General features: G+C 44.5%; 1 protein-coding gene across 7 annotated transcripts in view; it reads right to left on the minus strand.

Moving 5' to 3' along the window:
• The window catches only part of LOC110501618 (membrane-associated guanylate kinase, WW and PDZ domain-containing protein 2), a 315,743-nt gene that overhangs the window by 139,131 nt on the left and 148,655 nt on the right, over positions 1–27,957 (minus strand). For all 7 annotated transcript variants that reach the window (XM_036949610.1, XM_036949600.1, XM_036949632.1 and 4 more), the window contains exons 4-6: positions 16,032–16,259; positions 11,923–12,157; positions 10,032–10,111 (exon numbers count right to left, since the gene is read on the minus strand). In XM_036949610.1, the coding sequence (XP_036805505.1) occupies positions 10,032–10,111; positions 11,923–12,157; positions 16,032–16,259 (543 nt within the window). The remainder of the gene's footprint in view (positions 1–10,031; positions 10,112–11,922; positions 12,158–16,031; positions 16,260–27,957) is intronic.

The following is a 27,957-nucleotide window of genomic DNA, read 5'->3' on the forward strand; positions in this document are numbered from 1 at the left end:
GAGAATGTCATATGGTCAGATGAAACCAAAAACTCAACTCGTAAAAACTTGGTAAAAACTCAACTCGTCATGTTTGGAGGACAAAGAATGCTGAGTTGCATCCAAAGAACACCATACCTACTGTGAAGCATGGGGGTGGAAACATCATGGTTTGGGGCTGTTTTTCTGCAAAGGGACCAGGAAGACTGATCCGCGTAAAGGAAAGAATGAATGGGGCCATGTATTGTGATATTTTGAGTGAGAACCTCCTTCCATCAGCAAGGGCATTGAAGACGAAACGTGGCTGGGTCTTTCAACATGACAATGATCCCAAACACACCGCCCGGGCAACGAAGGAGTGGCTTCGTAAGAAGCATTTCAAGGTCCTGGAGTGGCCTAGCCAGTCTCCAGATCTCAACCCCATAGAAAATCTTTGCAGGGAGTTGAAAGTCTGTGTTGCCCAGCAACAGCCCCAAAACATCACTGCTCTAGAGGAGATCTGCATGGAGGAATGGGCCAAAATACCATCAACAGTGTGTGAAAACCTTGTGAAGACTTACAGAAAACGAAAAAGGAAAACACAATCATGAAACAAATACATTATTCAGTAAACAAGCCATCTACATCAACATGAATTGCCTTTTAGGTACCAACTTTAAGGAGTTTGAGATCATTCCCCATGAGGTTAAAAAAAACTAAAAGCAGATTTACCTAACTCTGTTGACATTGAAGGGATCTCCAGGGTTACCCATCCCTGAGTCCAGGTCTGGTAATTTATACGTCTGAAGATCAGCAATGAAGTAAGTTATGGTGGAAGTTTATGCAAGAGGGCTTTTTAGACAAAAAGAGCGCAATGCATCGATCTACGAGACTTCCTTATACAAAATGTAATGATGTGTGCTGAGCCCGTAATAAAGTGCAATGCACGATGATAAACTCCATCCAATGGCGTTAATACAGTGGTAGCTGCATTCAGATAGACGATATCGCCATAGTCAATTACCGTAATGAATGTTGACTGAATTATTTGTTTTCTGCTATTTAATGAAAGACGGGACCTGTTCATATAGAAGTCTATTTACATTTTTTATATCTTAACCAACTCAACATACTTTTATATATTTATAAGTGGGGACACGATCCATAGCACGTGTTAATACAAAAAAACAATGTTTTAAGTGAAATATTAGCTTTTGTTTGAAGCCGAAAAAGACAGGAAATTCAAAAGCTAATTTGACTCATGCACTAACAAGGCTTTTCAGCATAAGCAGCTTGATTTGTACTTTATTGACCTACTATACTTCAACAACAGATGTACTCACATTGGATCGTTTAATTAGGATTCAAGCCTTCTCTCAAACAGCCTAACACATACTCTTAGAGTAGGTTTAACCCCTTTTAATCTACTTATTAATGTAAATGTGTTTTTTCACGTAAGACATATTCCACTTCCAGTCAATCAAACATTATGGGGAGGTTTTCCCAGACACAGATTAAGCCTAGTCCTGGACTAAAAAGCAAGATCAATGGAAAATCTCCAGACAAAAAGTATTTCTAGTCCAGGACTAGGTGTAATCTGTGTCTGATCCTCAACCCAACATTTGACCAAGCATAATACATAAGCCTACTGTGACAAGGTAGTTTACAGCTTTAGAACATATTTTGAAGTTATACATGGTTTATGTTCCTGTTATAAACAATGGGGTAATGTATTTGTACTTGTATTTATTGTGGATTCCCAATAGCTGCTGCCAAAGCAGAAGCTACTCTTCCTGGGTCCAGCAAATTTAAGACCATTTATACAATTTTAAAAACATTGCAATACTTTCACAGATTTCCAACACCCTGTGGATCTCAGGCCCCTATTCCACCACTACCACATATCTACAGTACTAAATCCATGTGTATGTACAGTGCGTATGTTATCGTATGTGTGTCTGTGCCAATGTTTGTGTTGCTTCACAGTCCCTGCTGTTCCATAATGTTTTTTTTCTGTTTTGAAATCTAATGTTACTGCTTGCATCAGTTACTTGATGTAGAATAGAGTTCCATGTAGTCATGGCTGTATGTAGTACTGTGTGCCTCCCATAGTCTGCCCTGACTTGGGGACAGTGAAGAGACCTCTTGTGGCATGACTTGTGGGGTATGCAGGGGTGTCCGAGCTGTGTGCCAGTAGTTTAGACAGACAGTTCGGTGCATTCACCCTCTCATAAATAAAATAAGTGACAAAGTCAATATCTCCTCCACTTTCAGCCAGGAGAGATTGACATGCATATTATTAATATTAGCTCTCTGTGTACATCCAAGGGCCAGCCGTACTGCCCTGTTCTGAGCCAATTGCAGTTTTCCTAAGTCATTTTTTGTGGCACCTGACCACGCGACTGAACAGTAGTCAAGGTGCGACAAAACTAGGATTAGGACCTGCCTTGTTGATAGTGTTGTTAAGAAGGCAGAGCACCACTTTATTATAGACAGACTTCTCCCCCTCTTAGCTACTAATGCATCAATATGTTTTGAACATGACAGTTTACAATCTAGGGTTGCTCCAAGCAGTTTAGTCATGTCAAATTGCTTAATTTCAACATGATTTATTACAAGGTTTAGTGAGTGTTTTGCTCTAAATACAATGCTTTACGTTTCAGAAATATTTAGGGCTAACTTATTACTTGACACCCAATCTGAAACTAACTGCAGCTCTTTGTTTAGTGTTGCAGTCATTCCAGTCACTGTAGTAGCTGACATGTATAGTGTTGAGTCATCCGCGTACGTAGACACTCTGGCATGTTGTTAGTAAAAAAATTAAAAAGCAAGGGGCCTAGACATCTACCCTAGGGAATTTTTGATTCTAACTGGATTAGATTTGAGAGGCTTCCATTAAAGAACACCCTCTTTGTTCTGTAAGACAACTATTAATTTGAATGCTAGAAGCTTCATCCAAAAGCTAGATTTGATTGAAATACTGGTCTCACAATCACATGCTGACATATCGATTATATCTGAATCCTGGCTCTGTGTCTCTGTTCCAGACTCAGATGTTCATTTAGCTGGGTAAAATGTATACAGAGCAGACAGAGTGGGTAGAGGTTAAGGCATTGCCATATTTGCTGAATGCAACCTAGATGTCACTGTGTCCATTTCAACTTATGTTCCGAAACAGTATGAATGCTTAGTTGTAAATGTGGTCCTTAGTCATAATGCACTATTAACACTAGCAGGAGTGTATTGCCCACCATCAACTCCGGTATCTGGTCTATGCAAATTGTTTGAGTTAACCTCTTGGGGTTAGGGGGCAGCATTTTCACTTTTGGATAAATAGCATGCCCAATTTCAACTTCCTGCTACTCATGCCAAGAATATAAGATATGCATATTATTAGTAGATTTGGATGGAAAACACTGAAGTTTCTAAAACTGTTTGAATCATGCCTGTGAGTATAACATAACTTATGTAGCAGGCAAAACCCCGAGGACTAACCTTTCAGAATTGTTTTTTTTTTGAGGTCTCTGTCTGTTCAGTAAGTTCTCGTTGGCAAACGATATTTCTTAGGAACTGGTTTTCCTAAGCAGAAATTAACAACATAAATGTGTATGTGCATAACATAGGGAGAGAGAGAGGAGGTCTCTATTTGGATGTCTTAGACAGGAACTCACAGGTAGCGCCTGAGGAGACGCTGGTGATCGGCGGGGACTGGAACTGTACAATGGATTTTCCGAAAGATAGAAATGGGGAAGAGCCTCATTCATTGTCAGTGGGAGTGTTAAGGGACATCATTAATCAGTTCGACCTAGTGGATGTTTGGAGAACTAAACATCCAAAAATAAGACAGTATACATGGGTGAAGGTTTTTGGGGCTAGGGTGAGTGCAGCCCGACTTGAACGTTTTTACATGTCCAGGAATCAGAGCAATAGGCTGTTGGGCACTACCATTCTCCCGGTGGGGTTTACGGATCACCACATAACCATGGCTCGGCTGTCTATTTCACCAGGGCCTCGGCAGGCATCCTATCGTATGAGTAGAGTATAATAGAGTAGAGTACAATAGTGTATGAGTCTCTGAGTCAATGGTGGGATGTGGGGAAAGTCCAAATTTGGCTTTTCCGTAAACAGTATACAGCTCTCTCATCCTCAGTTTCAAGGAGAGATTTAGGGGAACTCGAGCATAGTATTAGTGAGATGGAGGTAGAGCTGGTGGGGCAAGGCAATGTAGGCCTCCAGGCTAATTTAGCTGAGTTATGTAGGGACCTGGGCAGTTTTTTCCAGGTTAAAGCAAAGGGAAAACTTGTAGGAGCTAGGTTCTCCATGCTCAAGGAGATGGATGCTCTCAGCTCCTCCTCCTTTGGTTTGGAAAGCAAAAGGCATGCATTGTCTACGGCTGTCGGATGGGCAGGTGACCTCTGTGGTGGGGAGATGCAGGAGCGACCTGCAGAGTTTTATACTGAGTTGTATAGGGCAGAAATGTGTGATCCTATGTGTGCTCAGGTCTTGTTCGCAGAACAAGAAGAAGGGGATGTGGAGCCTGGGCTGTGGGTGTGGGAGGAGCCTAAGCTTTCCCTGACACAGACGGATGAAATTGACATTCCTCTGTTGTCCCATGAACTGGCAGAGGCCGTAACCCAGATGTCCCCTGGTCGTGCACCGGGGATTGATGGACTCCCAGTGGAGTTTTATAAAGAATTCTGGGGAACAATTGGACTGGACCTCTTTTGGGTGTTGCGTGAATGCGTCGGGGTAGGAGAGTTACCAATAATCTGCCGTCGGGCGGTTCTGACTCTCCTGCCCAAAAAAGGGGACTTGTTTGAACTTAAGAACTGGAGGCCTATGGCATTGCTCTGTGCGGACTACAAGATATTGCCAAGGTCCTCTCTAACAGACTGAAGTCACATCAGGACTCATCAGTACCTAAGGACCAAACATATTGTGTACCGGGATGCTCAATCATGGACAACTTGTTCTTAATCAGGGACATGTTGGACTTGTCGAGAGGTTCTAATGTGAACTTTGGACTGGTCTCTTTAGATCAGATCAGAGAAGGCTTTTGATAGAGTGGACCATGAGTATCTGTTTAATGTGATGTCTGTTTTTGGGAAAAGTTTTTTGACTTGTATGAATCTATTGTATGCTGGGGCATCATGTATAGTCAAGGTGGGAAGAGGGCTCAGTAGGCCAGTCTGGGTGAGACTGAGCATTAGACAAGGGTGCCCTATAAGCTGGTGGACTTTTTCTGGTCGGGCCATCACTGGTTGAAGGCGCAGTGTTGTACTTGACCATCCACGAAGGAGGACAGGGCCTGGTGGAACTGGAGAGCAGGGTGGCTGCTTCCTGACTAAAGGTGGTGCAGAGACTGCTGTACCATACTGATGTTGGCTGGAGGGAGCCAGCATGCGCTGCTGAGGAGAGCTGGCGGATTAGGGTTGGACCGGCAACTGTTCCTCATGAGGCTGGAGGGGCTGAGTACAGCAGGTCTCTGATGTTTACTCTGCGATGCTGAGGGCCTGGCAGCTGCTAAGGACCACACGATAAGGGGATGTGGAGCCTGGGCTGTGGGTGTGGGAGGAGCCTATCTTCCACAACCCAGCCATCCTTTTGAGATCGGTTCAGTCAGCCACCCTTGCAGAGGCAACTGATGGCAGCGGGTTTACAAAGGCTGGGTGACCTGCGACTGCTGGGAGAGAAGGGGTGGAAAACCCCGGAAGTCCTGGCACAACAAACAGGAATAATGTATCTTAGGCTGCTGGGGAGATTCCTGGAGGAGGTCCAGGACGCACTGTCTGAGCCGGTAAGAGGGGTGTTTGAGTGGCCAAAGGGGGAGGGGCCACCAATGTTTCTGCCACTGCAGGTGACGTCGGAGACTGGGGACTGGCAAGGGGGTCTGGAGGACTTGTTAGAATTTAACATTCCGAGCCTGGGGGAGTTTGACGGGGTGGGGAGGTAAAGCCCTCTACAACCTCTGCATTAAGGTGAGTAACATTAGGAGCGAAGGGAGTGAAGTTACATCAGTGGCAGGGGGTATGTGGGGAGGAGAGTATGGTGGGTTTTAGATGGAGGGGGTTCTACAAACCACCAGCACTAAAGAGGTCAGGGGACTTCCAGTGGAGGGTTCTACATGGAGCCCTGGCCACTAACAGCTGGTTGGCATGGGTTGAACACGGGTGTTGGCACGGGAGTCGGGCAAGGGTGTTCTTCTGTGTTATGAGAGAAACTGTGATTCATGTGTTTTCTGTGTGTGCCAGGTTAATGCCATTAATGTCTGTGTTGGAATGTCTGTGTGAGAGGTTGGGCGTGTTTTTTACTGTTGGGATTTTTATAATGGGGTATAGGTATTCAAATAAGGAAAAGGCAAAATGTGTTTTGTTGAATTTTCTGTTTGCTCAGGCAAAGTTGGCTATTTGGAGGAACAGGGTGGGTGGGGGGGTAACATACCCTTTACTATTATCTAAAGGGATGGTCTCTGCGCGCCTTAGTGTAGAATTTGAGTACTATAAAATAAGTGTGGAGATGTTTCAGAAGATATGGTGTATTGGGGGGGCTGTCTGTTGTAGAAGTGGTGAGGTTTTTTGGTTATTGTGGTGGTGTTTTGTATCGTGTGGTAGAGGGAAAGGTGAGTATGGTACATGTATGCAGTACAGGATATATTTGGGTGTTTTATTTTAATGGGGGGGTGAGGTTTTAATGAAATGAGAATGTTTCATTTAAAGCAAGACAAAAAGTCTCAACACAGCAGGAGAGCAAGAGGCTGACATTGGGAGAGTGAAGGACATAGAGGATTCAAAGGAAAGAGAGAGGAAAAGGATGTGGGGGGCGAGAGAAAAGGGGAAGGTTGATGAAAGTAAACATGTATTTGTTTCTGCCTCCCTGTTTGTAGCTGAGGCTCCAGGAAATCCCAGAATTCTTCAGTCAGACTGGCAGCAAACAACGACAAACAACATTGGGGCTGTGTAATGTACCAATACTAAAAACAGGCTTCCCTTCCTATATTATTGAACACTTCCCTACCTATATCCTAAACTCTTCCCTTCCGATGTCAGATTCTCCTCCTTTCTTATGTCCTATTTCCTTTCTTCATTTCCTTTCCCATGTCCTAATTCCCTTCCCTTCATTTGTCCTAAAACCCACCCTTTCCTAAACTCTCCCATTCCTTTCCAATGTCCTATTCCCCTCCTTTCATGTCTCCTATTTCCTTCCTTAATTTCCTTTCCTATGTCCTCCCTTCCTTTCCTATATTCTATCCCCTTCCAATGTCTTATTCTCCTCCTTTCTTAGGTCCTATTTCCTTAATTAATTTCCCTTACTACTTCCTCCCTCCATTCCTTTCCTATGTCCCATTCCCTTCCTATATCCTGAAACCCACCCTTTTCTAAATCCTCCCATTCCATTCCTATGTCCTAGAACCCCCCCCCCCCCCCCCCCCCCCCACTCCATTTCTACATCGTATCCCCTTCTGTCTTATTTCCTTCCCTATCCTATGTCCTTAAACCCTCACCTTCCTTTCCAATGTCCTTGTCTCTTCCCTTCCTATATCATATTCCATTCCCTTCCTTTTCCAGCCCTATTTCCTCTCCCCTTCCTTCATAAAACCTCTTATCTTCCCTTGATTTCCTGTTTGCATACCCTTCCCATTTAATATCCCTTCCTTTCCTACGTCCCATTCCGTTCCCACGTCCTATTCTCATTTCCTTTCCTATTTTTTTCCCTTCCTATGTCATAAAACCCTACACTTACTATATCCTGTCCTATTCTCCTTTTCTTAATTTCCTGTTTCTTTGCCCTTGCTGATTTAGAAGGACATATACTGACTGAATATGTGGAGGCAATATGGCAGCAATTCCCTGTTTTAACAGCATATGTTAATTAACTATCCAGGTGAATGTTTTAGGTATTCTTGAGAATATCCCAGTCGGGAGTGAGAGAGAGAATAAAAATAGATTCAAAAGAGGGATAAAGGAGCTATTATAATTCCCGTCACACACAGGTCCTTTACTGGACAGAGAGGAGAGGGGGGGGGGGAGTAATCACGGTTAACCCAGAACTAAAATCTTGCGTAATTTGGTAAGATTTGCAGTCTCCACTCTTGTAACTCTCAGCCAACATCTCCGAACACTGAAAGCTATAAATAGTTATATTTACATAACATTAGGAACACCTGCTCTTTCCATTACATAGACTGACCAGGTGAATCCAGGTGAAAGCTATGAGTCTTGAGACATTTGAAACATGGATTGTGTGTGCGTGCCAATCAGAGGGTAAATCGACAAGACAAAATATTTAAGTGCCCTTGAACGGGGTATGGTAGTAGGTGCCAGGAGCACCGGTTTGAGTGTGTCAAGAACTGCAACCCTGCTGGGTTTTTCATACACAACAGTTTCCCATGTAACAAGAATGGTCCACCACCCAAAGGATTTCCAGCAAACTTGACACAACAGTGGGAAGCATTGGAGTCAACATGGACCAGCATCTCTGTGGAATGCTTTCAACATCTTGTAAAGTCCATGCCCCAACAAATTGAGGCTGTACTGAGGGCAAAAGTGGATGGGAACTCAATATTAGTATTTGGTATTTTATTAGGATCCCCATTAGCTTTTGCGAAAGCAGCAGGTGCTCTTCCTGTGGTCCACACAAAACATGACATACTACAGAACAGTAATAAACAATAACAGCTAAAAGACAGAAATACATAAACTGGTGTTCCTAATGTTTTGTACACTCAGTGTATGGCAATATATAAATACACTATATAAATAAAAGTATGTGGACACCCTTCAAATTAGGTGATTCGGCTATTTCAGCCACAACCGTTGCTGACAGGTGTATAAAATCTAGCACACAGCCATGCAATCTCCATAAGGGAATATTGGCAGTAGAATGGCCTTATTGAAGAGCTCAGTGAGTTTCAACGTGGCACCGTCATAGGATGCCACCTTTCCAACAAGTCAGTTATTTATTAATTAAATGTCTGCCCTGCAAGAGTTGCCCGAGTCAAATGTAAGTGATGTTATTGTGAAGTGTAAATGTCTTGGAGCAACAACGGTTTAGCTGCGAACTGGTAGGCCACACAAGCTCACAGAACGGGACCGCTGAGTGCTGAAGAGCGTAGTGTATAAAAATCATCTGTCCTCAGTTACAACACTCACTACCAAGTTCCAAACTGCCTCTGGAAGCAACGTCAGCACAATAACTGTTCATTGGGAGTTTCATGAAATGGGTTTCCATGGCCGAGCAGCCTAAAAGACTAAAATCACCATGCGGAATGCCAAGCGTCGGCTGGAGTGGTGTAAAGCTTGCTGCCAATGGACTCTGGAGCAGTGGAAACGCATTCTCTGGAGTGATTAACTACGCTTCATCTGCCAGTCCGACGGACGAATCTGGGTTTGGCGGATGCCAGGAGAATGCTACCTGCCCAAATGCATTGTGCCAACTATAAAGTTTGGTGAAGTATAATTAATGGTATCGGTCTATTCAACAAGCATACACACTCACACAAAAAGTAAAATTGACAATGTGTAACATAGTTCGGACTGGGCCCCTTAGTTCCAGTGAAGGGAAATCTTAAAGCTACAGCATACATTCTAGACAATTCTGTGCTTCCAACATCGTGGCAACAGTTTGGGGTAGACCCTTTCCTGTTTCAGCATTACAATGCCCCCGTGCACATAGTGAGGTCCATGCAGAAATGGATTGTCGAGATCGGTGTGTAAGAACTTGACTGTCCTGCACAGAGCCCTGACCTCAACCCCATCGAACACTGTTGGGAAAAATTGAGACTGTGACTGCAAGCCGGGCCTAATCGCCCCACATCAGTAACCGACCTCACTAATACTCTTGTGGCTGAATGGAAGCAAGTCCCCGCAGCAATGTTCCAACATCTAGTGGAAAGTCTTCCTAGAAGAGTGGGGGCTGTTATAGCAGCAAAGGGGGGACCAACTCCATATTAAATGCCCATGACTTTGGAACGTTATGTTCGATGAACAGGTGTCCACATACTTTTTGAAGAGAAGAAGAGATACCTCATGCATAAACATAGATTTGTGCATTTACATAAAAACAAAAACACTCACCGTCCTCTTTGCACTCCTCAGGTGGTTTGGCCTTCTTTGCCAGCCGAGGATCCAGCCATGATGTGGTTTTGGTGTTGTGACTGGAGGAGGACAGAGAGGGGGGATGAGGAGAAAGAGATACAGTACATAAATGGAGAGGAGAGAGAGGTTGAGTGGCAATACCCTTAAAAAAAAATCACATTAGTACCCAAAGTTTGTAGATTCAATCCCTGCGACCACCTTTTATACTTTCATTACCTATCCTGTATACCACTGTTTCTGTACTGTCTGAATATCCTACAAAAATATGAAAGGAGGGTGGAATTTACCTCTCATTTAAAAAAAAAAGAATGAACCCCCATCCCCTGTGAATGTGTTTTTTTTACAATGTTTTATGTGGAGTTGAAATGGGCAGGACAGAGGTTGTGTGTGAGTGAGAGGGTGAGATATTTAAGGTGAACAAAACTGCCATATATTCTCTATTTGTCCCTCTGCTCCTCATTAGAAAGACAGAGAGAGAGAGAAACAGTTTGTGTGTGTGTAAAATGACCTGTCAAACACCCTGGTGATGGCTGAAATGGATTAATGGAATATATTGTATTTCTGTTGCATCTACTGTATAAGAACGCTAAAGCTTCATCAGAGATTTAACACATCTCGACACTTACAGTACCTTCAGAAAATATTTACATTTGTGTTACAGCCTGAATTTAAACTTTATTAAATTTAGATTGTGTCACTAATCTACACACACTACCCCATAATGTCAAAGTGGAATTATGTTTTTAGAAATGTTTACAAATTAATTACAAACGAAAAGCTTCATGTCTTGAGTCAACGAGAATTCAACCCTTTTGTTATTGCAAGCCTAAATAGTGCCTTCGCAAAGTATTCAGACCCTTGACTTTTTCCACATTTTGTTACAGCCTTATTCTAAAATGTATCGTTTTTTCTCCTGATCAATTCACACACAACATAACATAATGACAAAGCAGTTTTTTTTGCTAATCAAATCGTATTAGTCACATGTGCCAAATACAACAGGTGAAATGCTTACTTGCAAGCCCCTAACCAACAATTAAGTAAAAAAAAAAAATACAAATAAGAAATAAAAGTAACAAGTAATTAAAGAGCAACAGTAAAATAACAATAGCGAGACTATATACAGTGGTCAATGTGCGGGAGCACCGGTTAGTTGAGGTAATAGGTACACGTAGGTAGATTTATTAAAGAGACTATGCATAGATGATAACAGAGAGTAGCATCGGTGTAAAATAGGAGGGTGGGGGCAATGCAAATACTCTGGTTTGACATTTGGTTAGGTGTTCAAGAGTTTTATGGCTTGGGTGTAGAAACTGTTTGCATTTCGACAAAGATACAGGCACCCTTCCTCACTACTTTGCCAGAAAATAAGGAAACCGCTCAGGGATTTCACCATGAGGCCAATGGTGATTTTAAAACAGAGTTTTTATGGCTGTGATAAGAGAGAACTGAGGATGGATCATCAACATTGTAGTTACTCCACAATACTAACATAAATTACTGTGTAAACAAGGAAGCCTGTACCGAATGAAAATATTCCAAAACAAGCATTCTGTTTGCAATAAGGCACTAAATTAATATTGCAAAAAGACTTATTGTGCTGAATGAAATGCCATGCATGATGCAGCCACCACCACTAAGAAAATACCTGAATTCCCACCAAATTCCCTGAACTCCATTCATTATTTACCCAGTAAAATGTTTTATGTGCTATAATTCAGTGAACACCTGATGTATTTGTAACATTCAAAAATCCATTGTCCAACTGTTTTATTAGAATTGCTGTTAAAAAAGTTTAACAATTTTGATGACCATTGCTAGTGTGTGTGCATGCGTGCGTCACCGTCCCCCCACATAAACACACACTTACTCTATGAAGTAGACCTCTCCTTTCTCTGTGTAGGCCATCTCCCAGTTGTCAGGCAGGGGTCCCAGTTCCTCCTCATCCCCCTCGGGGAGTTTGGGGGGTGATTTGGGGGAGTCCACCTCAGGGGGCTCCTCTCCCTCTGTGGGGGGCTCAGTGGCGGGAGGGGGCAGTGTCGGGGCCTCCACCACAGAAACCTCCCCCGACCCATCTGTGCTCTTGTCCTCATGCTCGCTTGTCTCTGTAGCGAGAAACAAATCCAAACGCTTCATACAGTATGGTCTTTTCTCATACACCTCAGTCCCTATAGTCCCTTTGGGCTGATTTTGACTTGAGATCTGCTGACTTCAGAGATCTGCATTGACATTGGTGGCGTTCCTGGCTGACTGCATTGCGAACATTGCATTGCATCAACCAATGGTTGTGCGCTACGTCATCAACTGTGCAGTAGGGCATCAGATTGCTATATTATACAATGTGGTTAGTTGATGCTAAACATCTCTCAGTGTGTTATGAGATTTGGCAGGTGTCTAATATAGTCAGGCAGGTATGCATTGATGAACGATCTCAACTCTGAAAATGGCCCCTTCGTGGTGGATAGAGAGCCCTCTAGAGAAAAACACTTCCCTATGGATTAATGCTGAGCAAAGAAGAACACAGCTCTAGTGGTCCAAAGACTCTTTCACACTCTTGAGTGTCCCACAGAGCAGATTAGGGATACACGAACACACAGAATACATTACCTGTCTTTAAACACACGCTATGATGTTCCTGTTAGTGTTATCCACTAGAGCTCTACAAAGACCTTCTAACATCCATGTATTCACATTGGGTTAGAGAAAACTGTAGCCCACTTTATGAATATGCTGTTCGGTATATAAGAACATTTTGAAGATAAATACACAACGCGGAGGACAAGAGGACTTAAAACTAGAGTACTATTGGTCAATAGGGAATTGTAAATAGGAGTTCGGTTTCAGTTAAACAGCTGTTTAGAATCTGTGCAATGTCACTCATGAATTCAGAGCTACGTGTGCTACGTTCTGAACATTGAGTCTGGAGCAGGGTACTTGTTTTTTAGCCATTGGCCCAGTGGTACTGCAAGGACTTCTGATTGGTCAACCCCAGGCTATGATGGAGGATTATAAATGGCATCCTGTTCCTTTGTCCGGGGGTGAAAAGCTGAGGACCGGTGGAATGAACATTACCTCCCAGCATAACATCTATGATTTGTCCTCTCTGAATAAACACATTTTGCTCCCCCTGATTTGTTTTGGGGTTTGTGTTATTGAAGAATAACATCAACTGCTAACAGGTAGGAGTGAAAACTTTGCTTCAAAGACCGGGTGTATGGGGCATAGGGTGAATTTTCCCATATACGCTGATCTAGGTTCCGTTTTGCATTTACCCCACTAATGGGGGAGGGGAAGCTGATCCTAAATCTGTAAAGGAAACTACAGGATGGGCTGTCAGTGTCTCGATAGTTTGTCCTTGCCTTCAACTGAAAATACGTCTGTGTATGCGTATCCATGTATGTGTTGTTCCTCAAGTGTTGTTTCTCTTGCTACACTGGGTTCACACTCATAGCCAATCAATAGTAGATCCCACTAGATTTCTGTCCCATAGGTGTCTTTTCTTACCTCCCTCTCCTGTTTCTGTGTTTGTGTCACGGGGTGTGTATTTGGACATTTGTGTTCCAACAGCAATGCACACGCGCGCACACACACACACCCAAGAGGGTAATACGGCTGTCCCCATAGGAGATCCCTTTTGGGTTTGGGACCTATTTCTCCATCCCTCTGTGCCACTCATTTCTTTTCTCTTCTCTCCAATACTTTTGCTCTCAATATTCTCCCTCTTTGAATTCCATTTTCAAAATGTTTATTTAACCTTTATTTAACTAGGCAAGTCCATTAAGAACAAATTCTTATTTACAATGGCGGCCTACACCGGCAAAACCCGGATGGCGCTGGGCCAATTGTGAGCCGCCCTATGGGACTCCCAATCACAGCCGGTTGTGATACAGCCTGGATGTGTGGACCCTCTACTGCTCTCTGTAATGGTTTCCATTAATACTTGCACAGCTCTCTTTCTCCATCTATCCCTCTCCCTTTCTCTCCCCCTGTCTCTGTCTCTTTATCCATCTCTCCATCTGCCTCGCTCTCTATCTCCAAATCTCTCCTTCCCTATCTCCCTCCTCGGTTGCGCCCCTTCTTTCAGCCCCTCCTCCACCTCTCTCTCTGACTCATTCATTCTTTGACCCCTGAAGTCTTCATCTGTCTCTCTATATCTCTCATTTAAAAGAAGATGATTTGGGGTGGGGTTGCTGACAAGTATTTATTTAGTGTGTGTGTGTATGTATGTATGTATGTATGTATGTATGTATGTATGTATGTGTATATGTGTATATGTATGTATGTGTATATGTATGTATGTGTATATGTGTATATATATATATATATATGTATGTATGTGTATATGTGTATATGTATGTATGTGTATATGTATGTATGTGTATATGTATGTATGTGTATATGTGTATATGTGTATATATATATATATATATATATATATATATATATATATATATATATATATATATATATATATATACAGTAATTATTTGTATTGCAATTCATTAGGGGTGCTGCTGCTATGCCCTCTTCCTATTTCTCTCTCTCTTTCCATCTCTCTCTCCTGAGGGACATAGGCCCTGTGTTGGCTTGGCTGTGACTCTGCGTTTGTGTGCCCCTGTGCATGTGTGTGTATGTACATGCGCTTGTACACACACAGGCATGTGTGTGTTTGCACACATTGCACAGCATGTGGTGGAACAGTCTGGCAGATATGGTAGATGTTGTGTGTAGCACAATTCTGTTTGCAATGGCATGGTAGGAGAACCCGTTGCTCGCAGTAATTTCTGCTAATTTCATCCAGTGATGCGTCGGCTTGAGGTAAGACTGCACCGTTCTAGGACACGTTTCTGCCAACTCTCCCCCCCATTCTGCCTCAGTGGCATTTGTTTTAGTGAAGCTCTGCTCCACAGCCAACATTTCTTGGCCTACAATACCAACCTGTAGCTCAAAAATTGAAGCCAAGTTTTGTTCCCGTAGGCCAACTAACTGCATGTTATTTATTTATAGTAAACAAAGCAAGTCAGTTAAGAACAAATTCTTATTCACAATGACAGCCTACCCCGGTCAAACACTAACCCAGATGACGCTGGGCCAATTGCGCACCGCCCTATGCAACTCCTAATCACGGCCTGTTGTGATACAGCCTGGAATAAAACCAGGGTCCGTAGTGATACCTCAAGCACTGAGATGACCGCTGCACCACCCGGGAGCATTTCAAGGTTGCATGTACAGTTTCAGAACAAACAATATGCATAAACAATATATAGTAAATACGATAGCGCACACACTCAGACACACACTAAGCGTTAATGATTGATAATGCTGATAGCTGTCACGACCTGATCTGTTTCACCTGTCCTTGTGTTTGTCGCCACCCCCTCCAAGTGTCGCTCATCATTTCTCCTAGCTCCTATTTTTCCTAGTCCTCCTGGTTTTGACCCTTGCCTGTCCTGACACCGAATCCGCCAGCCTGACCATTCTTCCTGCCCTGACCTCGAGCCTGCCTAACGCCCTTTACTGTTTGACCTCGGACCTGGTTACTGAACCCCTGCCTGTCCTGACCTCGAGACCTGTCTAACGCCTTGTACTGTTTGGACCCTGACCTGGTTTATGAACTCTTGTCTGTACCTTACCTGCCTTTTGCATACCCCTTGTTATAATAAATATCGGAGCTCAACCATCTGCCTCCTGTGTCTGCATATGGGTCTCGCCTTATGCCCTTATAATAGCAGAGCAGACAAGGCCGTGAGAGGCCAGATTTAGCTACTGCATATATCATTTAATGTCATGCTGTTCATATAAATCATTGGTTATAATATAGCGGTTTCTCGCAGTTATTTATCCCGGTAAAATTTGAAAGGGCTAGAGACATTATTCCATACAGACAGTAATCCCAGAGAGTGATCCTGCGCAGGGCCACACACAACTTCTCCCCGCTCCCCTCCCCCATACACACACCAACACTGCACGACCGCTCACCTGGTGTGATGGCCACCCCGTTCCCATTGACCACGGGGGGGCTGCTTTCCTCCTCTTCCTCGGGCGGCTCCAGGCTGGCTTGCTGCTGCATGTTTCTGACCGACTGGTTCCTCTTCCACTTGCCCTTGATGCTGGGCCGGGCTCCGGGAAGCAGCACCTCACTCACATTCAGTGGAGGGGCCGCCGGACTGGGCTCGGCTGGGGGCTTGGGAGTACCGTATAAGATCTCTGGAGAAGGGAAAATGAATGCACAACTGAGTGAAGTGCAGGCCAGCGGCACAAAGGTTGCCACAAACTGCATTGCTCCACTGATCCAATACATTATTTATCAACAATAATTTCTACAGCAAGTTACCTTCCTCAAGGCACAGTAGAGAGAAAGATTTCCCATGCCAATAAAGCCCCATTTAAATTATTTGAAAGAGAGACCCACACATACACAAACATTCTCACACACAAAGAGAAAGAGAGAGAAACAAACACACATTCTTAGAAAAGCACGTATTCACTCACACATTCCTGCAACAGTGGAACATAATCAGATACAGCTACCACACAAAGAATGTGTTTGCATGTACACTACACACATGCAAACAAACACGCTCACTTACACTCATCAAATGCTGTGGGTATAAGATAAATCTTCACACATCCCTTCATGTATACAGTTGAAATCGAAAGTTTACATACAACTTAGCCAAATACATTTAAATTCCTGACATTTAATCCTAGTAGAAATGCCCTGTCTTAGGTCAGCCAGTATCACCACTTTATTTTAAGAATGTGAAATGTCACAATAAAAGCAGATAGAAGGATTTATTTCAGCTTTTATTTCTTTCATCACATTCCCAGTGTGTCAGAAGTTTAAATACACTCAATTAGTATTTGGTAGCATCGCCTTTAAATTGTTTAACTTGGTTCAAACGTTTTGGGAATCCTTCCACAAGCTTCCCACAATAAGTTGGGTGAATTTTGGCCCATTCCTCCTGACAGAGCTGGTGTAATTGAGTCACGTTTGTAGGCCTCCTTGCTCACACACACATTTTCAGATCTGCCCACAAAAAAGTGTATACGATTGAGATCTTTGATGACCACTCCAATACTTTGACTTTGTTGTCCTTGAGCCATTTTGCCACAACTTTGGAAGTATGCTTGGTGTCAATGTGCATTTGGAAGACCCATTTGCGACCAAGCTTTAACTTCCTGACTGATGTCTTGATATGATGCTTCAATATATCCACATAATTTTCCTTTCCTCATGATGCCATCAATTTTGTGAAGTGCACCAGTCCTTCCTGCAGCAAAGCACCCCCACAATATAATGCTGCCACCCCTGTGCTTCACGGTTGGGATGGTGTTCTTTGGCATGCAAGACTCCCCCTTTTTCCTCCAAACATAATGATGGTCATTAAAGAGTTCTATTTTTGTTTCATCAGACCAGAGGACATTTCACCAAAAAGTACGATCTTGTCCCCATATGCAGTTGCAAACTGTAGTCTGGCTTTTTTAATGGCGGTTTTGGAGCAGTGGCTTCTTCCTTGCTGAGTGGCCTTTAAGGTTATATCCATATAGGGCTCGTTTTACTGTGGATATAGATGCATTTGTACCTGTTTCATCTAGCATCTTCACAAGGTCCTTTGCTGTTGTTCTGGGATTGATTTTGCACTTTTTGCAACAAGTACGTTCATCTCTAGGAGACAGAACGCGTCTCCATCCTGAGTGGTATGACGGCTGCGTGGTCCCATGGTGTTTATACTTGTGTACTATTGTTTGTACAGATGAACATGGTACCTTCAAGTGTTTGGAAATTGCTCCCAATGATGAACCAGACTTGTAGAAGTCTACACCTTTATTTGTCTGAGGTCTTGGCTGATTTCTCTTGATTTTCCATGATGTCAAGCAAAGAAGCACTGAGTTTGAAGGTAGGCCTTGAAATACATCGACAGGTACACCTCCAAATTACTCAAATGTTTATATCAGAAGATTCTAAAGCCATGACATCATTTTCTGGAATTTTCCAAGCTGTTTAAAGGCACAGTCAACTTTGTGTATGCAACTTCTGACCCACTGGCATTGTGTTACAGTGAATTATAAGTGAAATAATCTGTCTGTAAACAATTGTTGGAAAAAATACTTGTGTCATTGTCACGCCCTGGTCTTAGTATGTTGTGTTTTCTTTATTATTTTGGTTAGGCCAGGGTGTGACATGGGTTAATTATGTGGTGTGTTTTGTCTTGGGGTTTTTGTAGGTATTGGGATTGTGGTATAGTGGGGTTATCTGGAAAAGTCTATGGTTGCCTGAAGTGGTTCTCAATCAGAGGCAGGTGTTTATCGTTGTCTCTGATTGGGAACCATATTTAGGCAGCCATATTCTTTGAGTGTTTCGTGGGTGATTGTTCCTGTCTCTGTGTTTGTTTGCACCAGATAGGCTGTTTAGGTTTTCACGTTACGGTTCTTGTTTTGTATCGTTTGTGTTTATTTGTTTATTCATTTATTAAACATGTATCAAAATTACCACGCTGCATTTTGGTCCTCCTCTCCTTCACCGCAAGAAAACCGTAACAGTCATGCACAAAGTAGATGTCCTAACTGACTTGCTAAAACTATAGTTTGTTAACAAGAAATTTGTGGAGTGGTTGAAAAACTAGTTTTAATGACTCCAACCTAAGTGTATGTAAACTTCCGACGTACATATCCCTAATGTTTACAGATATGAGGGATCTGGATAGGTTTAAGCAGTGTAGTGGTGGAGTGTCCAACATATTCCTTATTGCCACTTATTCCCTAACCAGCTCTTTCCCTAAGTTTAGAACTACACATTTCAAGGCTGCTTTAAGATATTAACTGAGACCGACCGAGCCCCGCTCAGGTAATACCGCCCATCCTCTCTAAGCGTTATCGGCGTAGTGTTGTCTATACTATCAGGGGTGTTGTCAGTTGTAATTTTCTACCCATTCCTTTGAACTCCAGTTGTAATGTCTGCTTCCAACTCACACTCTCAAACACGTAGATCCCCTGAACACAGGTCACTTTCCAGCTCACACTCTCAAACACATAGATCCCCTGAACACAGGTCACTTTCCAGCTCACACTCTCAAACACATAGATCCCCTGAATGCAGCTCACTCTCCAGATCCCAATCACCTGAATTCTGATCACCTGTTCACACGCCTGTATGTCATTATCACACACTATTTAGTTAAGTTCTTTGCACCCCATCACTGTGAGGTTTTGTTTGCTTTGTGACACAGTTCTATTTTGGAGCGCTGTGTTTTCCGTAATTTAATTCTCCCGTGTATGATAGTTTTTCCCTGCCTCACTAACGATGCCTTTTCCCTATTTCCTGCCTGAACCTCAACTTCTAAATACTCTCCTGCAACCCGCCTCACCCAATGTAGCTATTTTTTTCTAAAGTACTTATTTTTACTTCGGATCCAGATCCAGACCCCTCAACTGAATCTAGCCAGCTAACTACCAGGGATCAGTCAGCAAACCATTGCTAGCGGTCTTCAGCTAACCTTTAGCTCGGAAAGCTCGAACAACGCAACTCTAACCAGAGCATAACGGACCTATATTTTTTTTATCCCCGGATTCCCACCGTAAAAGGTAAATCTTCAGCTGGATCTTCACAACTAGCTAAATAGCTAACCGCAACCCCGGATGATTACTCCTGGCTAGCGTTGCCACCCACTTAGCTTGAAGCTAGCCCGGCCAGAGCTCCTGTGCTACCACCGAAGCATACTCCTGGGCTACAATATCCGGACCCACGACCGGTCTATCGATGTCACCGCATGAAGAGGCATAAACAGACTCACCCCATCGCGACGCCCCCCCAAAGGCTAACTTTCTAGCCTTTGCTATCTCCTTGCTTGCTAATTAGGCCTGCTAACAGCTTGCTTGTTTAGCCCTGGTCCGCTAACTGCTACCTTGTTTAGCCCCGGTCCGCTAACTGCTACCTTGTTTAGCCCCGGTCCGCTAACTGCTACCTTGTTTAGCCCCGGCCTGCTAACTGTTAGCTTGTTAGCACAGGCCTGCTAACCGTCTGAATCGCCGCATCCCAAACACTCACTGGACCCATATTTACTTTCAATCTCTTTTCAATTTTTTTATTTGTTTATACCTTCCGGTAACCTGACTCACCCAATGTGATACGGAATCGCTATTATTTAAAAATTTTAGAACACACTCAAGAACCTCCAGAAGCTAACTAGCTACAAGCTATTTAGTCATTGTTAGCCACTGCTAGCGGCTTTTACCTTACCTGGATAATACTCGCCAGTCCAGCTTCCCTGCCCCATCCACCGCTGCCCCCTGGACACTGATCACTTGGCTACATAGCTGATGCATGCTGGACTGTCCATTAATCACGGTACTCCATTCTGCTTGTTTATGTTTTATCTGTCGGCCCCAGCTGCACTCAGGCTCTAGGCACTCAGGTGTGTAGTTAATCCGACGCCCCCTGCCTAGTCAACGCCATTTTACCTGCTGTTGTTGTGCTAGCTGATTAGCTGTTGTCTCACCTACTGTTTTAGCTACTGTTTTAGCTAGCTCTCCCAATTCAACACCTGTGACTACTGTATGCCTCGCTGTATGTCTCTCTCAAATGTCAATATGCCTTGTATACTGTTGTTCAGGTTAGTTATCATTGTCTTAGTTTACAACGGAGCCCCTAGTTCCACTCTTCATACCCCTGATACCTCCTTTGTCCCACCTCCCACACATGCGGTGACCTCACCCATTACAACCAGCATGTCCAGAGATACAACCTCTCTCATCATCACCCAGTGCCTGGGCTTACCTCCGCTGTACCCGCACCCCACCATACCACTGTCGGCACATTATGCCCTGAATATATTCTACCATGCCCAGAAATCTGGTTCTTTTATTCTCTGTCCCCAACGCTCTAGGCGACCAGTTTTGATAGCCTTTAGCCGCACCCTCATTCTACTCCTCCTCTGTTCCGCGGGTGATGTGGAGGTAAACCCAGGCCCTGCATGTCCCTGCAGGGGACGCTGATGTCCTCGCCGTGTCTGAATCCTGGCTCAGGAAGGCCACCAAAAATTCTGAGATTTCCATACCCAACTATAACATTTTCCGTCAAGATTGAACTGCCAAAGGGGGAGGAGTTGCAGTTTACTGCAGAGATAGCCTGCAAAGTAATGTCATACTTTCCAGGTCCATACCCAAACAGTTCGAACTACTAATTTTGAAAATTACTCTCTCCAGAAATAAGTCTCTCACTGTTGCCGCCTGCTACCGACCCCACTCAGCTCCCAGCTGTGCCCTGGACACCATTTGTGAATTGATCGCCCCCCATCTAGCTTCAGAGTTTGTTCTGTTAGGTGACCTAAACTGGGATATGCTTAACACCTCGGCAGTCCTACAATCTAAGCTAGATGCACTCAATCTCACACAAATCATCAAGGAACCCACCAGGTACAACCTTAAATCTGTAAATAAGGGCACCCTCATAGACGTCATCCTGACCAACTGGCCCTCCAAATACACCTCCGCAGTCTTCAACCAGGATCTCAGCGATCACTGCCTCATTGCCTGTATCCGCTACGGAGCCACGGTCAAACGACCACTCCTCATCACTGTCAAACGCTCCCTAAAACACTTCTGTGAGCAGGCCTTTCTAATCGACCTGGCCCGGGTATCCTGGAAGGACATTGACCTCATCCCATCAGTTGAGGATGCCTGGTCATTCTTTAAAAGTAACTTCCTCACCATTTTAGATAAGCATGCTCCGTTCAAAAAATGCAGAACTAAGAACAGATACAGCCCTTGGTTCACTCCAGACCTGACTGCCCTCGACCAGCACAAAAATATCCTGTGGCGGACTGCAATAACATCGAATAGTCCCCGCGATATGCAACTGTTCAGGGAAGTCAGGAACCAATACACACAGTCAGTCAGGAAAGCTAAGGCCAGCTTCTTCAGGCAGAAGTTTGCATCCTGTAGCTCCAACTCCAAAAAGTTGTGAAACACTGTGAAGTCCATGGAGAACAAGAGCACCTCCTCCCGGCTGCCCACTGCACTAAGTAAGTAACACGGTCACCACCGATAAATCCATGATTATCGAAAACTTCAACAAGCATTTCTCAACAGCTGGCCATGCCTTCCGCCTGGCTACTCCAACCTCAGCCAACAGCTCCCCCCCCCCCCCCCCCCCCCCCGCAGCTACTCGCCCAAGCCTCTCCAGGTTCTCCTTTACCCAAATCCAGATAGCAGATGTTCTGAAAGAGCTGCAAAACCTGGATCCGTACAAATCAGCTGGGCTTGACAATCTGGACCCTCTATTTCTGAAACTATCCACCGCCATTGTCGCAACCCCTATTACCAGCCTGTTCAACCTCTCTTTCATATCGTCTGAGATCCCCAATGATTGGAAAGCTGCCGCAGTCATCCCCCTCTTCAAAGGGGAGACACCCTGGACCCAAACTGTTACAGGCAGGGCAGGATGGATATAGGTCTATCTAAGGTCTTCGAAAGCCAAGTCAGCAAACAGGTCACTGACCATCTCGAATCCCACCGTACCTTCTCCGCTGTGCAATCTGGTTTCCGAGCCGGTCACGGGTGCACCTCAGCCACGCTCAAGGTACTAAACGATATCATAACCGCCATCGATAAAAGACAGTACTGTGCAGCCGTCTTCATCGACCTTGCCAAGGCTTTCGACTCTGTCAATCACCATATTCTTTTCGGCATACTCAGTAGCCTCGGTTTTTCGGATGACTGCCTTGCCTGGTTCACCAATTACTTTGCAGACAGAGTTCAGTGTGTCAAATCGGAGGGCATGCTGTCCGGTCCTCTGGCAGTCTATGGGGGTACCACAGGGTTCAATCCTCGGGCCGACTCTTTTCTCTGTATATATCAATGATGTTGCTCTTGCTGCGGGCGATTCCCTGATCCACCTCTACGCAGACGACACCATTCTATATACTTCCGGCCCGTCCTTGGACACTGTGCAATCTAACCTCCAAACGAGCTTCAATGCCATACAACACTCCTTCCGTGGCCTCCAACTGCTCTTAAACGCTAGTAAAACCAAATGCATGCTTTTCAAACGTTCGCTGCCGGCACCCGCACGCCTGATCAGCATCACTACCCTGGATGGTTCCGACCTTGAATATGTGGACATCTACAAGTACCTAGGTGTCTGGCTAGACTGCAAACTCTCCTTCCAGACTCATATCAAACATCTCCAATTGAAAATCAAATCAAGAATCGGCTTTCTATTCCGCAACAAAGCTTTCTTCACTCACGCCGCCAAACATACCCTAGTAAAACTGACTATCCTACCGATCCTCGACTTCGGCGATGTCATCTACAAAATTGCTTCCAACACTCTACTCAGCAAACTGGATGCAGTTTATCACAGTGCCATCCGTTTTGTCACTAAAGCACCTTATACCACCCACCACTGCAACTTGTATGCTCTAGTCGGCTGGCCCTCGCTACATATTCGTCGCCAGACCCACTGGCTCCAGGTCATCTACAAGTCCATGCTAGGTAAAGCTCCGCCTTATCTCAGTTCACTGGTCACGATGGCAACACCCATCCGCAGCACGCGCTCCAGCAGGTGTATCTCACTGATCATCCCTAAAGCCAACACCTCATTCGGTCGCCTTTCGTTCCAGTTCTCTGCTGCCTGTGACTGGAACGAATTGCAAAAATCGTTGAAGTTGGAGACTTTTATCTCCCTCACCAACTTCAAACATCTGCTATCTGAGCAGTTAACCGATCGCTGCAGCTGTACATAGTCTATCGGTAAATAGCCCACCCATTTTTACCTACCTCATCCCCATACTGTTTTTATTTATTTACTTTTCTGCTCTTTTGCACACCAATATCTCTACCTGTACATTGTAACGGTTTTGACTTGAGGTTATTTTTTATAGGGGTGCCAGGTAGGTTGTGCCTACCAGAGAAAACATTGGTTTCTCCTTTTAGTTTGGGAGGGAATGAGTCCCATCTGGTCCGTCAAGTCTACACCATTACAAAGGACTTATGTAAACGTCAGAAGGGAAATCAACTTTTCATAAACCCTTAAAACATTGAAAAGAACTTCAAAAACAACTATTCTTTTGCGTGGGTTGTATTAGCAACATCAATGGATTACACACACATAATAATATAACACAATGAGTTCTGGTTCCTCCAGAAATGTCCTGTACCTCGGGCCTAAAAAGAGTCCAGCCCGGTAAAGGAGTTCAGTGAACTCAAGTGACTTTTGTCACGCAATGTTTGTCCGTTCATTCCGTGTAGCGTAAACCCAGTATTAAATCATACAATCAATATAACAATTTTACCACAGAACTTTAAAGCGTATCTGCTCTTACTAATTCCTCAACTACATCTAACTACATAAATCATCACCGTATACATCATATCAAAACAAATGAAATACCGTATACAAAAAAGGTGGTAGTCAGTCGGTCAGTCAGACAATCCAATCCGCCAACAGATCTCCAGCGGAGAAAGGCCACGAAGAATAGAGAGGAGTAGTCCACGGACGCAAAGAGTGGATCCGATCCTGGGTAAACTCTCTCAGGCTACAAAACACATGTTTAACAGCAACAAAACAACCGGAATAGAGAAGCTTCGGGAACACATCCTCAGTCACGTCTCCATCAAAAAACCCCACTTTTGCGCAGCTGATGCTGGCTATTTAATTGGGAATTAAAGGGAAAGCACCCTATTGGAAGGAGAAGCACTGAGACGGCTCAAAATAATTCAGGGCCGTCACACACCCCCTCCCCTGGAAAAAGCCAACCATTGCCCTGGAAGGCACATCTTGTTCGGGGAAACCGAGAAAGGTCTCCTCATCACTTTCCTCTACAAACATTTTCATGACTTTTTGGAGCTCACGCTCCTCAGCTGAGGGGTCACAGGCCTTAAGGTGTGAGACTTCTGGGTCTGGGAATCCGAGAAAAGTCTCCTCACTTTCCTCTTCAAAGATATCCAAGATCTTGCGGCGCTCAATCGCCTCCAATTCCTCAGCCGAGGGGTAACAGGCCTTAAGGCGTGAGACATGGACAACGCGCATATCTTCACCTGTGTCCTCTTTCACCACTCGGTAGTTCAAAGGGCCCATCTGCTCCACAATCCTATATGGTCCTTGCCATTTAGGAGCGAGCTTGGCAGAGAAGAATTGTTCAGCTTTCGAGTAAGGATGAGAGCGAAGCCACACCCAATCACGAAGCTGAAACTGCATGTCTCGTCTGTTCTTATCATAATTTCTCTTCTGCTTGAGTCGAGCCTGGATCATGTTCTTTGAGACAAGAGCTCTCAAGTCATGGAGATGGACTACCTGGTCATACCTGGAGTAAGCTGCTGGGGCTGTAGCACCATATCCAAGGGTCCTCGGAGGGGACGACTTAGGTTCAGCTCTGCAGGTGTGACTCCAGTGGACTCTTGCACAGCAGAATTGAGGGCAAATCGAAACTCGTGAAGGTGCTTGTCCCAGTGTTTGTGCTGGGTCCCTACATAGGAAGCAATCATTGTCTTCAAGGTTCGATTTACTCTCTCAGTGAGATTGGTCTGTGGGTGATAGGCCGTGGTCAACTTCTGTCTCAGGTTCCATCTTTGGCAGGTCTCCTCAAAGAGATCAGAGACAAATTGGGAACCTCAATCAGACAGGATGTAATCAGGCACTCCCCAGCGAGTCAGGATCTCTTTCGTAAGGATGTTAGAGACGGTCCTTGCTGTGGCCTGACGCAGGGAAAAGAGTTCCACCCACTTTGAATAATAATCAACAAACACAAGCATGTACACATTCTGATTGGAGCTTCTAGGAAATGGACCCATCAAATCCACTCCTAGCATTTCCCAAGGTCGGGTAACCACCGTTTGCTGCAACTTGCCAGCAGGCTTTCTACCTTCTGGTTTGTACATTTGACAAACCTGACAGTTTCGGATGTGTGACTTCACATCCATGCTCAGATGTGGCCAGTACAGTAACGCTTGCAACCGCTTGTAGGTTTTGAACCTGCCCAAATGACCAGCTAATGGGTCTTCATGGAAATGTTGAAGCAGTTGTAGGCGTAGAGTTTCAGGTATGTACAATTGGTAGAGGGTTCTGTGAGGTAGTTGTACAACACGGTAGACTTTGTCTTCCATGATGGTCAGCTTTGTGGTAGGATTGACCATCTTTTCTCCATCTTCCAGGATAGTCTGGTACAAAGCCTGTACTTCTGGATCATCCTGTTGGGCTTTCCATATGGTCTCATCAGAGATGGGAAAGTCTGTTTTGGGCGAGTCTCGACTGCTTGACAGGACAGTAGCACATGTAAAATGAGGGCCACCGTTATCACAAGCAGGAGCCCTGGATAAGGCATCTGGAACAGTGTTGTATTTTCCTTTCCTGTATTCTACTGCAAAGGTGAACTCTTGCAACCGTAGAGCCCATCTTATGAGTCTGGTGCTTGGTTTGTTGGTCTTGAACACCCACACAAGGGAGGAATGGTCAGTGACCACAGTGAAGTGTCTTCCCTCCAGGTAGTACCTCCACTTTTCCAAAGCCCAGACAACTGCAAGGCACTCTTGCTCGGTTGTGGAGTAGTTCCGTTCTGCTCCATTCAATGTCCGACTGGCGAACGCTAGCACTTCTTCAGTGCCAAGTCCAGTCTGTTGGACTAGGACAGCACCAAGTCCAACATCACTTGCATAAGTGTAAACAACAAAAGGGGAATCAAAGTTGGGATGACCTAAAATGGGAGGTGTGACGAGGTGTCGTTTCAGGGTTTCAAAGGATGTCTGGCACTCTGCCGTCCATAGGAATTTCACTCCTTTTCGCTTCAACGCGTTGAGGGGTTCTGCCACCTGGGAGAAGTTCGACACAAACCGATGGTACCATCTAGCCATCCCAAGGAACCGTTGAAGGGCCTTGAGTGTGGTTGGCACAGGAAAATCTTGTACCGCCTTGGTCTTTTCAGGATCCACATGAATGCCGTCGAAAGACACAATATGGCCAAGGAACTTCAGGGAAGTTTGGCAGAAGTTGCTCTTCTTCATATTCACGGTCAGACCAGCTTCTCTTAGCTTGTCCAACACTGCTTGAAGATCTTGAAAGTGTTGTTCTCTGTTCTGGGAGTAGATAATTATATCGTCCAGGTAGACGAAACAGATCTTCCCTTTGAGCTCACCTAACGCAATCTCCATCAGTCTTTGGAAAGTGGCAGGTGCATTCTTTAATCCAAAAGGCATCACCTTAAAGGAAAACAAGCCCTCAGCACAGACAAAAGCAGTCTTGTCCTTGCTTTCCTGGTCCATCTCAACTTGCCAATAACCACTATTGAGGTCAAGGGTAGTGAACACAACAGCGCCAGACAATGACTCCAGGATCTCGTGGATGGTAGGAAAAGGATAGGCATCAGTCTGGGAAACATTGTTGGTCTTCCTATAGTCCACACAAAATCTAAGACCACCAGTCTTTTTTGGGATGAGGACAACAGGAGCAGCCCAAGGAGAGGAGGAACGTTCTATTATATCTTGTGTTAACATATCATTAATGAGTCCCTTTTGGATGATTAGCTTCGCTGGGGACAAACGATATGGCTTTTGCTTGATCGGCATTTCCTGTGTAAGGAATATTTTGTGCTTCAGGAGCCCGGTGCGTCCTAGCCTTGAAGTACATACATCAGCATTATTCTGCAGCTGTTCCAACAGCCTTAACTCCTCTGGATGTTCCAGCTGAGCTCTTCTTACAGCCTGTAAAAGGAGATCGTCAGAAGGATTATCAAGGGTTAGTGGTAACGGAGCAACGGCAGAGAAGACTGCCACATTTGAACCCCAATCATGTAACTTCGTAGCTTCTGATTGGAAGAAATGCTTCTTGCTCGGATTGTATGGAAACCAGTAGCAATTGTGTGCGATATCAATCTGGACACCACTGAAGTACATGAAATCAATTCCCAACACG

This window comes from Oncorhynchus mykiss, chromosome 2, assembly GCF_013265735.2.
Source record: "Oncorhynchus mykiss isolate Arlee chromosome 2, USDA_OmykA_1.1, whole genome shotgun sequence".
In the NCBI taxonomy this organism is placed as follows: Eukaryota; Metazoa; Chordata; class Actinopteri; order Salmoniformes; family Salmonidae; genus Oncorhynchus; species Oncorhynchus mykiss.